Genomic DNA, 11,879 nt, shown 5'->3' on the forward strand with positions numbered 1-11,879 from the left:
ATCGTTCAAATGAACTTTTTTTTTTCCTCTCTCTCTCTCTCAACAGTATGTGTATTATTTAATTAAAAAATTAAATTTTTATTTGTAGCCAGAGAATGTAATGCTCAGGAAGAGAGGTGAATCAAAGATTAAACTCATTGATTTTGGTCTTTCAAGAAGGATTTTACCGGGAACGGTTGTTAAAGATATGATAGGTACACCAGAATTTGTGGGTAAGTTTATTTAAATTTTCTCTCTCTCTCTCTCTCTCTCTCTCTTTCTCTTTGTCGTTTATTAGCGAGTTATATTTCCAGTGTTATTTTTTTTTAACTAAATTATTTTCTAAAATTATGATTGGAATAAGGAAGTATAACAGATGTTTGCACATTTCATATTTTCATTTGATGACATTAATGTCACAACATTTACAGAAACTGTCATTTTATCAAACTTATAAATAGAAAATTAAAGTTTAAAATTTCAAAGCAGCATAAATATTAATATCTTCCTTCTTGCTACTATAGATTATTTACTAAATTTTTTCAGCTCCCGAAGTTGTCAATTATGAACCCTTATCAACTGCCACCGATATGTGGGCATTGGGCGTTGTCACCTATATATTGTTAGTTTGTTATATGTCTTTGTAGATTTCTTTAACAAGCCCATAAGCTTAATCTGATAGTTATTGATTGTTATTGACTCTCGACTACCGTTCTTTTCACTTCTGTCACCTTTATATCATGCTTGATAAGATAAGAAAGCCTACTGATAACATTCTTCGTGAATAATTATCTATCATTTACTATATTAGTACAATACACACTTGTCACTTCTTATCATTTTTGCAAAATTATTATTTTCAGATTAAGTGGTGGTTCACCGTTTCTTGGTGAAACACGTGATGAAACGTTTGTAAATATATCAGCTGTAAATTATCACTTTAGCGAGCGTTATTTTGAACATATTTCACCATATGCAAAAGATTTTATCAGTCATCTATTTATTCGAGATCAACGTAAACGAGCCACTGTTGATGAATGTCTCAGACATCCATGGATTCGAGGCGTATGTTTCTTTATCAATCAATCTTGAAAGATCTTTTTTTTTTCTTATCATATCAAAAGTAATTTTATATTATTTATTTTCAAATTATTTACAAAAAGATTTAAATTTCTAAGGAAAAAAGAAATTTTTTTTCCAATCCTTTCATTTTGATTATAAATGAAGATAATATTGAGGATTGTTTTATTTTTGGAAACTTTAGTTACTAACGGATTAAATATTTGGATTAAATATTTGCCTTATTTTCATCAAACTAAAATTTTTATCAAACTTTATTTTTGTCAAATTTTGTCTTATCAAACTATTTTTATCAAAGTTTTTATCAAACTAAAAATATGAAAAAAATTTTTGTTAACTTATGTGAAAATGTATTTCTCTTCTAGTGAAAATATTCGCTACCACTCAAGATTTGGTCATTTTGAATTGTTATTTTCTCTGCTCAGAAATGTCACATATTTCATTTGTCTTTTTACTCTCCCTACTCCAGATACACTCACAGATGCTTGAAAATATGTTTGTTAGAATTCAATCTTAAAAGAGTTGAATTTTCTTTTCCATTAAAAAACTTTTATGACAATATGAGCTGATCAGTTCCTCTTTATTATGCCGAGATTGATTTCAATTAAAATTAAACAATCATTAAAGAATAATGAAAAAGATATTGAAAAAACGGGAAAAAAGTTTCCAGAATTACTACAATTCTATTATAGAAGTATATTAATATTGCTAAAAGTTTTTGAAATTTTGTCCTTTCCATTGAAATTAAGCTAAAAATAAATTAAAATGAAAGTTGAAAAGATGCTAAAGTTAGAATCAAATTGACTTTTCAAAGAGCAAATTCCTTTTATCAGAATAATTTTTATTCATTCTTCCACCAATATCAAATTTCCGAAAAAGTATAGGTTATCAGTATCCTATCTATTATCTTATCTCGAAAGTGTCATCTCTATGAATAGCACTGATTTCTTTGTCGAAGCTATCATCTTTCTGTCATATAATCTAAGCGATATTTTCTTACAGCCTGATGGATTGGTTAATGATGTTCGTCAATACTCGATGATTTCGATGGCACAAATACGTTCTTTCAAAATACGCTTAAGATGGAGGGTATTTATTTAAATTTTTGAATATTTAACTTCATCAATAAAATATCTTCCTAATGGCATCTTTATTTTGCGCACATTTCCTATACATGTTCATATTTTTTCCGGTCTTTTTTTTTTTTGTAGAAACGGTTAATGTATTATTTTGACATAAAACAGTTTCCGGTTGATATCAACTTGAATTTAATCATACGTATTAGATGGATTCTAAAAATATTGCAAAGATATTCCTGAAAATACCTGTCGTCCAATATGTAATCCGAATTCCTTTATCTGATCTTTTACCTGATTTACATATTACGGAAAGGATATCTGTTTTTGTTATAAATTTTCAGTTTGAATTTAAGATAACATAAAAGAGATATATTTCAGAGAGCTGTAGATATCGTAATAGCTTGCAATAGAATGACCGCAGATGCACGATCCACCATACAAAAAGCTTTAGAAGCTGGTCGATCGGTCAGTTCACGATTCGATCCTGTACGTTTCACTTTAATTTATTCTATTTTGTTCGTTGTAAGCTTTAGCGTTGACAAAAATATGTTCATTTACTTATTGCGTAATTTAATCGAAATCATTTCTATCCTCCACTTGCACTTCTATCCTGCACCTGCATTTCTGTCCTGCATTATGCGCTTAACTACTTTTTAATATCCTTAGGAATGAAAAAAATGACATGAAAAAAAAATGAAATAAGGTGTAAAATAAGGTGTAATAGTGTTGAGACTAGCTGTGATAACGTGACAATAGGGTTGACTGTCCTCTATTCATTATATCTTTTTTACCTTAATTTTTTTAAAAGCTTACTTAAGAAATATACATAGTTCAGTTTAGCATATTGAAAATGAAAGATTTCAGCTAACAATGAAAAAATTCATCACGTAATTGCAATACTTGAGATGACTCAAAAAAGACATTGATCATGATTGTTTTACTTAATTACTCTTCAAACTTAAAATTTACCACAATTACTCATTGATCTTTAGCCTCTCTTAAATTCTTGTCACTTATTTTGTTTCCCACACTTTCTATGACTTCATTTATCATTACCTGGATAATGACATCTTCCAATGATGTGACTTACTTTCTAATTACTACTAATAAGTAAGCATTATATTACAGGAAGAATTAATCGTCTCAGCAATGCTAATTGCATGTGAAGAAGGTAATTTAGCAGGACTTGATCAATTGGCTGTATTACATCGAATCAATTTAAATATTGCTAATCGGGTAAGGTTTATAGAGATAAGATTTGATAATGATATTATCATCTATTACTATATCATGCAAAACAAGAGTTTATAATATTCTGATTTACATTAACCATTAATTCTTTCCGTTCTTTTTATGATACTCATTTACTTCTTCCATCTATCCATATTAGCAAAGTTTAATTATGATTGATATGTTTGTTCTTGTTAGAAGTGCTTCAGATGGGTGAAACAGCGATGCATGTAGCTGCAGGTGCAGGACAATTTGATGTTGTACATTATTTGCATATGAAAGGTGCTGCATTAGATGTACCTGATCGACGTGGTGATACACCACTCTTTTGGGCGACACGGAATGGTCGTACTAACATCGTAAGCTATATTATCAATGAGGAAAATGTGAACATTAATGCTGTCAACAAGGTTTGTTTAACTTACGAATACAACAATTGCTCCTTAATTTTGCTTAATTATCTTAAAATTAAATTCTACAATATCCACTGATGAAATAGTGAACTTTGAGCTTTGAAATATTCGCGCATTTGTCATGCTACCTTTTGATACTTTCCATTTGTTATGGTGAGTATCAAAAGCAACTTTTTGCGCCAAAATTATTATCAAACAACAAGGAACCATTTAAAATTGATATCTATTCGTGTAGGACAAAATAAAATTAGCAGATGAAGTAATAGAAAGGAAAAGTTTTAAAAGGATGAAATATTACAGAATAATGAAAGTGTACTTCATGTAGCAACTCGTTATGCGCAACTTGAATCGGCGCTATTGTTAGTTGAACATGGAGCTAACTCATCGTTACAAGATGAGGTATAAAATGACTATTCTTTTCTCCTTTGAAATTGTCCTTTATCCCTTTGAATGTCATTTGAAATTTCTTTTTTTTCTTTCTTTTTAAGCGCAAAAGACTATCTTCATTTTCCTTAATATTGCAGCATAATGAGACAGCATTGCATATTGCAAGTTGGCATGGATATGCAGCACTTCTTGGGATATTATGCAAGTTCAATCCACCTCTTCATCTCAAAAATCAGGTTTGTTTCTAATAACAACCAGAAATTAACCTTTTATAAATTCCGATCAATTCAATGACCTTTATGCAACATTTGAGATGACGGAAATTTCTGATAACAACTAGAAGTTAACACTTTGTAAATTCCGATCCAACCAATAACCTTTATATAACATTCGGGATGACAAAAATTTTTGATAGGAATTGCGCTTTGTTCTTACAAAAATTTCGATTGTCGGGTAAAATGAGGGCAACTCATGAATCCTGGCCGATTTTTTTTTTTTTTCGTGGGAATACAAGCAGATCGGAGAACGGAGAGAGGAAATGATTTGTAGAATCTCTCTCTTTTTCTTTCTCTCTCTTTCAAAAGAAAAAAGGTAATCTATCCGATCATATCACCTGGAAGTATTCATAAAGTTTCCTTTAAATTGTTACCTTCTTACGTATCCTACACTTTCCATTAAATTACCCCACTGAGAGTACTTAGAGGTAAACAGAATTTATCGAGAGGTAAACAAAATTCAATCAATTTAAGTTTAGTCCAGTTGGGGAGATCTCTATCTCTAATGTATTTTTAATTTGACAACAGAATTTACGTAGAAGTAAATAAAATTCAATCAATTTTCATTTTCAGTCTAATCCGGGAGATCTTTATCTCTAATGTATTTTTAATTGACATTATATACGGAATGCATGTTGTGCTAATGTATCATTTTGTGGTTGTATCTGTTCAAATTTCAAATTTTGATTATTTCAAATATTTTATCAAAATGGTTGTTGAAAATTAAAAGTAATAATATCCAACGAAATGTTTGTGGAATTTTGTTTGATTCAAATGAAGAAAGGAATTTTAAATTTAAATTTTAAATTGTGAAATTTGATTTAATGCATATTTCCTCTTAATAAATGAATAAATGTTCAATTTTTTTTTATTTTATGAAATTTATTGTTTGGTTAGTTTTCGATTGTTGGTCAATATCCAAGGTTAAGATTGTTGAAGGGATAGAAGAGAATTCCATTGGGAATATTTGGCATTATTGAAATGACTTTAGCAAAATGAAAGACTCTTTAGAAATGTTCCATTTTGCTTTCTTTTTTTCTTTTTTTGTATTGAAGTATTCTTTAAATAAGTTAAGGATATGACTCATCGGTTATGTTTATTGTTGTTTATTTGGTTAGTGGCGAATGATGAAGAATTTTCTTTCAATTTCAAAAATTTTTTTCAATAAATTTAAGGATTTAACTCATCGATAGTCAAATCTGTTACACCTGTCACTGTCACAATTGTCATACTTATATCTTGTTCATGGTTACTTTTGGAAGAATTTTTTCAATAAATGACCATCAGAATGATAGGTATATTTGATCAAAGTTATATCATCAGGAATATATTCCCAAATAAATTTTAAATCATAGAATTTGACCATTCAATTATTTATTGTCCACTTATTAGGTGATAATTAAATTATTGTATTGATTATTTACTTTTCAAGTCAGTAATATAGATTTGTCAAAGTTCTTTTCTTTTTTTTTAGTCTACTTTGTTTCTAGTAACAACGAGCAATGAGAGTAACTATGGCAACCAGATGAGAATGGAATAAAGTTAAGATGATATGACGATGGTTAGAGTTGTGGAGGTTTATCGCTTATTTTGCTTGAATTAAAAAGGCCCTTTTCCTTTCTTCTTGGCTACTAGGCCTCTTTCTCTTCTTATAGCCAAGTAATACAGCTTTAGTTTGGCCTTAGTTTAGGACCTACCTTCATTTTTATGGGCTATACATACTTTGAATGAAAATTATAGATTTATTCATTCATGCGCAAATTTTATTATTCATTGCAATCATAAAAATTGTTCACTGTTTTCATTTCTCTTCCAGCTAAAAAGTCTTTCTGTCCATCCTTTTTTTGTTTTTCCTGAAAGGATTTCAGGTTATGTATAATTTCAAGGTAGATAAACGGATAGATATTCATTCGAGTAACAGTAACAGTTACTAGTTTCTGCATCTATACTTAATCATTAAAATGATCAGATTGATATGATATCATTCTCTTGTCACTAACTAACATCAATGACAAGAATGTTCCTTTCAACTTATAAAAGGATTACAATTATTCGATACGATATGGGTGTGTGTTGTGTGTGTGTGTGTGTGTGTGTGTATGTGTGCGTGTGTGTGTGTCTGTGTGTGTGCGTGTATTGTGTGTGTTCAAGTTTGGTGACAGTAAAAATATGAGATAATCGTCACCCTACCGGTATCATCAATTATCGAGAATAAAACACTGTGTTTTCGATTGTTTCATTGTCACCTCTTCCTATACATTATAATATTTGAATTATCTTTTCTTCATCCTTTCATGTTTCTTTTCCGGTTTTATCTGAATATCGGCATTTAATCCGTTTTAATCATCCATCGGCTTATCATTCCTGACTTTCTTTGTTTTATTGATAACTAGGTCTTTTTTTCTCTCTCTCTCCCTCTCTCTTTCTCTGTCCCATCGGTGACATATACCAAATTTTTGGTGATGGTTAAATGCCCTTTTGTTATATGTCATATGTCCAATAGAAAGAGTGCAGTCTTACTTCCATTTCCTGTTCCACATCCACTTATAGGCCAAGCTCACACTATCCTATGAGTAATTTGTTTAATGCAGACAAAAAATTCCCAGATCGGATACTGTCACAGCAAATGTCACCCATGGTAAAGCTTCATCACGCATTCTCAACATACCATTGAATGAAAAATTTTTCTTTTGATAGAAGATAAATTTGATATTCTGGATTCTGGTAATTGTCAAAATAATGTAGGAAAGATGAATGGCAATAGTGGCGAGCGCAATTGGTGGAAATCTCCATGGTGACAGTATTCATTGGAACCAAATATCTTAGACTTTGCTAGTGCTGATACGATGATCAAGAACTACAACATTTGACCTATACGGGAATGCACTGTCCTTTGTACTCTTCATAGTTCCATCCTTTTATCACTTCAACACGACAGTCCTATTTTGATAAGATATTTCCATTGTCCTATATTCAATCCTTTTCCTTTTGTGGCGCAAATGTCGTTGAAGAAGAATGAAATATTATGATGGTGGATTTAAGTAATGCTACGATTTGTTGTTCGAGATAATTTCACGAATCTTCTCTCATACTTTACATCTATTCCATTTAGCTACAGCTTGTCCAGACATTCGACCATCAGTCAGTGACCATGTTGACCATTCTATCGTCACATATACATCTTCTTGTTGCTCATATTTGATATAGCAAGTTATCAATTTAAGAATCAAATAATATTTTTGGTATTCATTGTTTGGGATCAATGCCGATCAGTGCTATATCATCATCTCCATGTTCACGTTTAACACCTGTTACAACAAAATTTATTTCACTCATCACTGATATGCATCAAGATTGGGATCAATATTGTGGTTCTACAATGGTTAGTTTTTAATGGACTTTTACATTTGTTCAGCCATAGCAAATAAATATCTCTGAGAGTGATAAGTGATAAATGGAATTAATTTACTAGTTTATGCGAATCACATCTTAAATTTCATTTCACAATTTACAATACCGTGATTTTTTTCCCTTTTTAACCTTCATAGTCTGAAATTTTCGTTTTGAAAAATTCCTTGAAATTTTTGAAAAAGTTTGCTAGAAGTTACTTGACTATCCTCCTTCCATCTATTTTATGAAAGAAGAATGGAATGTCTCTTTCCTTTTTGTTCTTCTCAATTTTACTTCTTCATTCATTTAACCTTCATTACGTGAAAATGAAATCGAACATATCATCATCTTTCATCTTACCATCTTTTTCTTATCATTAAATTTATTTCAATGATAATACTTTACGTGAAAAAAGATAAGTTGACCTTCTTCAGTTCTATCTGATCATCACTTTTTTCCACGTCAAATACAGGTAGGATGGATTTTTCCATCGAATTGATATGTTGTTTACCGTGAACTGAGAGATTCTATTAAGGATGGAATATATATGTGATCACTTAGATACATGGAGGACATCTTTTACAGGTTACAGTATGCTAATCATGATGTTCATTCATTTGTGAATAGTAATACTGGTTTTTTCGATGTATTTTCATATCCTTTCTTTTCAAAGTGCTATTTATTCTCCATAAGTCTTTGCATCTTTTTATTTTCATCCATTATTTTATGGATGAATGTTTGTTAGTTACACCAGAAAGACTCGGGAATGCGGGATTTGCTTTAGTTAGGGATTATTGTGATGAATGTATGTATGCATGTGTGTGTATGTATGTGTGTGTGTGTGTGTGTGTGTGTGTATGTGTGTAACTTCTTCTCTTCTTATCATATACGGTAGTTATTTTATTCTTTTGTTTTTATAGAATACATATTTATTGTACAATTGAATTATGTCATTGGATAAGAGAATCATTGAATATTTTATCAGATAAGTTTCAATTTCTAGAAGTTTTATCAAATATCACATAACTGATATTGCATTCTTTTTTTCTTTGTCATTAATTATTAAAATTCCTTTTTCATCCTATTTCAAAGCAAAAAAAAAAATGTTGATATGTGATATGATGGAAAAAGAAGAAATTTTGATTGATTGATTAGATATCCATTCATTGAAATAAGCAATAAATCTCTCAAAACCTCATGTTTATCTAGGACAAATGCGCTTTATTGTTATGACAATTACGTGATTAGCGCTTTTCATTTCATTATTTTAAAATGAAGTCGGTAACATGTGCAACAGTACAACAGTACTCTATTTATGATAAGATAATAATAGTGATATTGGAAGTGGAATTGATAAGGTTATATTTGATAAAAGAGAATCATCAGATATTGGTTATCCATGTTCAGGTTTAGGATAATTAATCGTTTAATGACTTAAGATGATTCGAGACTTCGAGCATATCTGTCTGATATATCATATCACTTCTTATCACTTCTATCATATCATTTCTTTTCATAATTCATTACATTCTTGGTACTAAAAACAATTGGATTTTATTAAAGAATGAACAACCGAGATATGCTAGATATTTTAAGGCATTTTTATATAGAGAAGTTTAATTTAGAAAGCAATCAATTTTGGGACTATTTTTTGTGTGCTTCGGTATAGTATTTGCATCTAAACTTTACCGGGAACTATAATCCTGAATCAGGATTATAATTTCCGGAAATAACTGTATGCATATGGCTGCTTCATTCTTCGTATAAACCTTATCGTAGTGAAATTTTTGTCTCCGATTTAATATCCATTGTGCCACATGCGCATATGTTTGTGTTTGTCCATGTCTGTTTCCTTTTCCGGATCTCTTACCTATCCGGATACATTTGTAGTCTTCAGTTCTCTTTAGTCTAAAATGACTTGAAAATATTACTATCCCAGTTTGACTCAACAATACTACATTCAAAAGGTCGAAAAAATTCTTAATTGTTTCAGTTTCATCAAAGAATAAATCCTGATGGATTATTTCAGAAATTTCTGGATAATATCTTGATGACCGATTACATTAATCGATTACAGGATGGTGAGACAGCTTTACATTGTGCAGCAGCTCGTGGACATGCGGAATGTGTCCAGTCATTGCTGGATGCTGGTACACCGGTAGATGCTACTGATCAGGTTAGTGTTAATTTCTGAATGGATAAATTCAAGTAAATGAATAACTTTCTTTTTAATATTATTCTCAAAAGTTTGATTAATTATCTTGTTGAGAAATGAAATATGCGATTTGATAGAGACACATCTACGCTTGCAATTACCATTGCATATTCCCGAGATTTCTTAGAGCTGAAATGGAATGTACGAGATTTCTCAGTTGCAAATAACCGTCTATCTAGTAATTTAAAATAATGGAAGAAATTATTAGAAGGAATATTACCTGTAATCATATTATAATTTACTGTACCAATTTAATAGCATAAATCTTAACAAACTTTTTACTTGATTAAAAGTGAATATATTTGATAAATTACGTGGAGAAGAATCAATCAGTCCAAAAATGGAATTACTGTGTTACTTGTCTGAAACGTACGTGAGTTATACGTAAGTTATGCGTGAGTTACTTTATTGATTGGTTGGTTGATATCGAATAATAAATTGTTATTGATTTGAATGGATGAAAATTATTTCAAATTTCAAGAGACCGTTCCTTCCTGTCTTTTCTTCGTTCCCCTTTTTCCGAACTGGTATTTCGTTCCACTTTACTTGTTCATCCATTTCCTTCCTACGTCTTATTTGTTGGCTATGTCAATATGAAAATTATTCAATCAAACTTATACATCTGTGTTAATTTCGTAATTAAACTTTTTCCGCATTTTGGTTCGGTACTTTGTCACTTTCCAGTAATGTCATCCACTGGAGACTGTCAAAGGATGACGTTATAACGAAATTAAAGGATAAAGAAAGACATACCGAAATCACCATTTTCCGATCCATTCTCCTCTATTTTATGAAATACTTTGATAGTTGACAGTTGACAATTATACAAATTTGTGGTACATATGACAGATCTCTGTCTTTATAACGTGCTGTCATAATATTCTGTCACTTAAGTGTAATCTTTTAGCAACAGATGTCACCTTTACTTTGATTCCAGTCACATTGATCTGTCATCGTTATAGGTAAATTACCTCGGAGATTTGATAATTCCGATGAAAATGATTTCGTTTTAATGCTTCCTGTAGGAATTAATCTATTTAATCTTTCTTTAGTTTCCTAAAGAGAGGGAGAAAGAAAATTCCTTTATGAGTTTGTGATTGTTTCCTTATTGTTAAGTTAATCGATCACTGTATATTACATTTTAGGCTTATAATTACACTACAGAAATTGCCTATATCCGCCTTCTTTTTTCTCCCGGGAAATTCCCACTGTATTCGTTTCATTTTCCCCCGCCTCCCCCCCCCCCCGCGAAATATTTGTAAGATCACAACTATTAAACACTTCCTTTCACATTGAATAGTAAGGTGAAGATAGTGAAAATACTTTTATTGTCCATTTGTTTTGAATGCTTATGAAAAACAAAAAGAGAATCTTTTGTTTTGTTAAAAATACCTGAAATTATTGAAATTGTTAAAGTTTAGAACCGAAATTTGAAAATTTTGAAGCGATTTAAAATCGTTAAAATTTGTTATTGAAATTTGAAAATTTTGAAGCGATTTAAAATCGTTAAAATTTGTTATTGAAATTTGAAATTGTTGAAATTTATTATCGAAATTCGAAATTTTCGGAATTTACCTCTGAAATTTGAAATTATTGATTTTTATTTATCTAAGAGTTACTGAAATCTATTAATTTAAAAAGTTTCAAAATATGGTTTGCTTACTTGAAAAGATGACCATTAATGATCATTACTTGTAATAGTTTGCAATGATTTTTTTTAAATTTCATTTTACTTTTATATTTTATTTTCAGCTGGAAAAAAATTTTTCATTTAATTAATTAACTCATGAAACATTTTGTAATTGGAGCTCTAACTCTAACTTAATTTTTT

General features: G+C 30.2%; 1 protein-coding gene across 2 annotated transcripts in view; it reads left to right on the forward strand.

Moving 5' to 3' along the window:
* LOAG_18496 overlaps positions 1 to 11,879 on the forward strand; it is a gene marked incomplete at both ends in the record, with an annotated part of 26,664 nt that overhangs the window by 2,629 nt on the left and 12,156 nt on the right. The window contains 10 exons of one of the 2 annotated variants that reach the window (XM_020451155.1): positions 89 to 212; positions 526 to 601; positions 843 to 1,044; positions 2,062 to 2,148; positions 2,517 to 2,624; positions 3,267 to 3,374; positions 3,578 to 3,778; positions 4,082 to 4,180; positions 4,306 to 4,404; positions 9,911 to 10,009. In XM_020451155.1, the coding sequence (XP_020305082.1) occupies positions 89 to 212; positions 526 to 601; positions 843 to 1,044; positions 2,062 to 2,148; positions 2,517 to 2,624; positions 3,267 to 3,374; positions 3,578 to 3,778; positions 4,082 to 4,180; positions 4,306 to 4,404; positions 9,911 to 10,009 (1,203 nt within the window). The remainder of the gene's footprint in view (positions 1 to 88; positions 213 to 525; positions 602 to 842; positions 1,045 to 2,061; positions 2,149 to 2,516; positions 2,625 to 3,266; positions 3,375 to 3,577; positions 3,779 to 4,081; positions 4,181 to 4,305; positions 4,405 to 9,910; positions 10,010 to 11,879) is intronic. The other variant, XM_020451156.1, reaches the window with a different exon arrangement.

This window comes from Loa loa (genome assembly GCF_000183805.2).
Source record: "Loa loa unplaced genomic scaffold supercont3.335, whole genome shotgun sequence".
NCBI lineage: Eukaryota > Metazoa > Nematoda > Chromadorea > Rhabditida > Onchocercidae > Loa > Loa loa.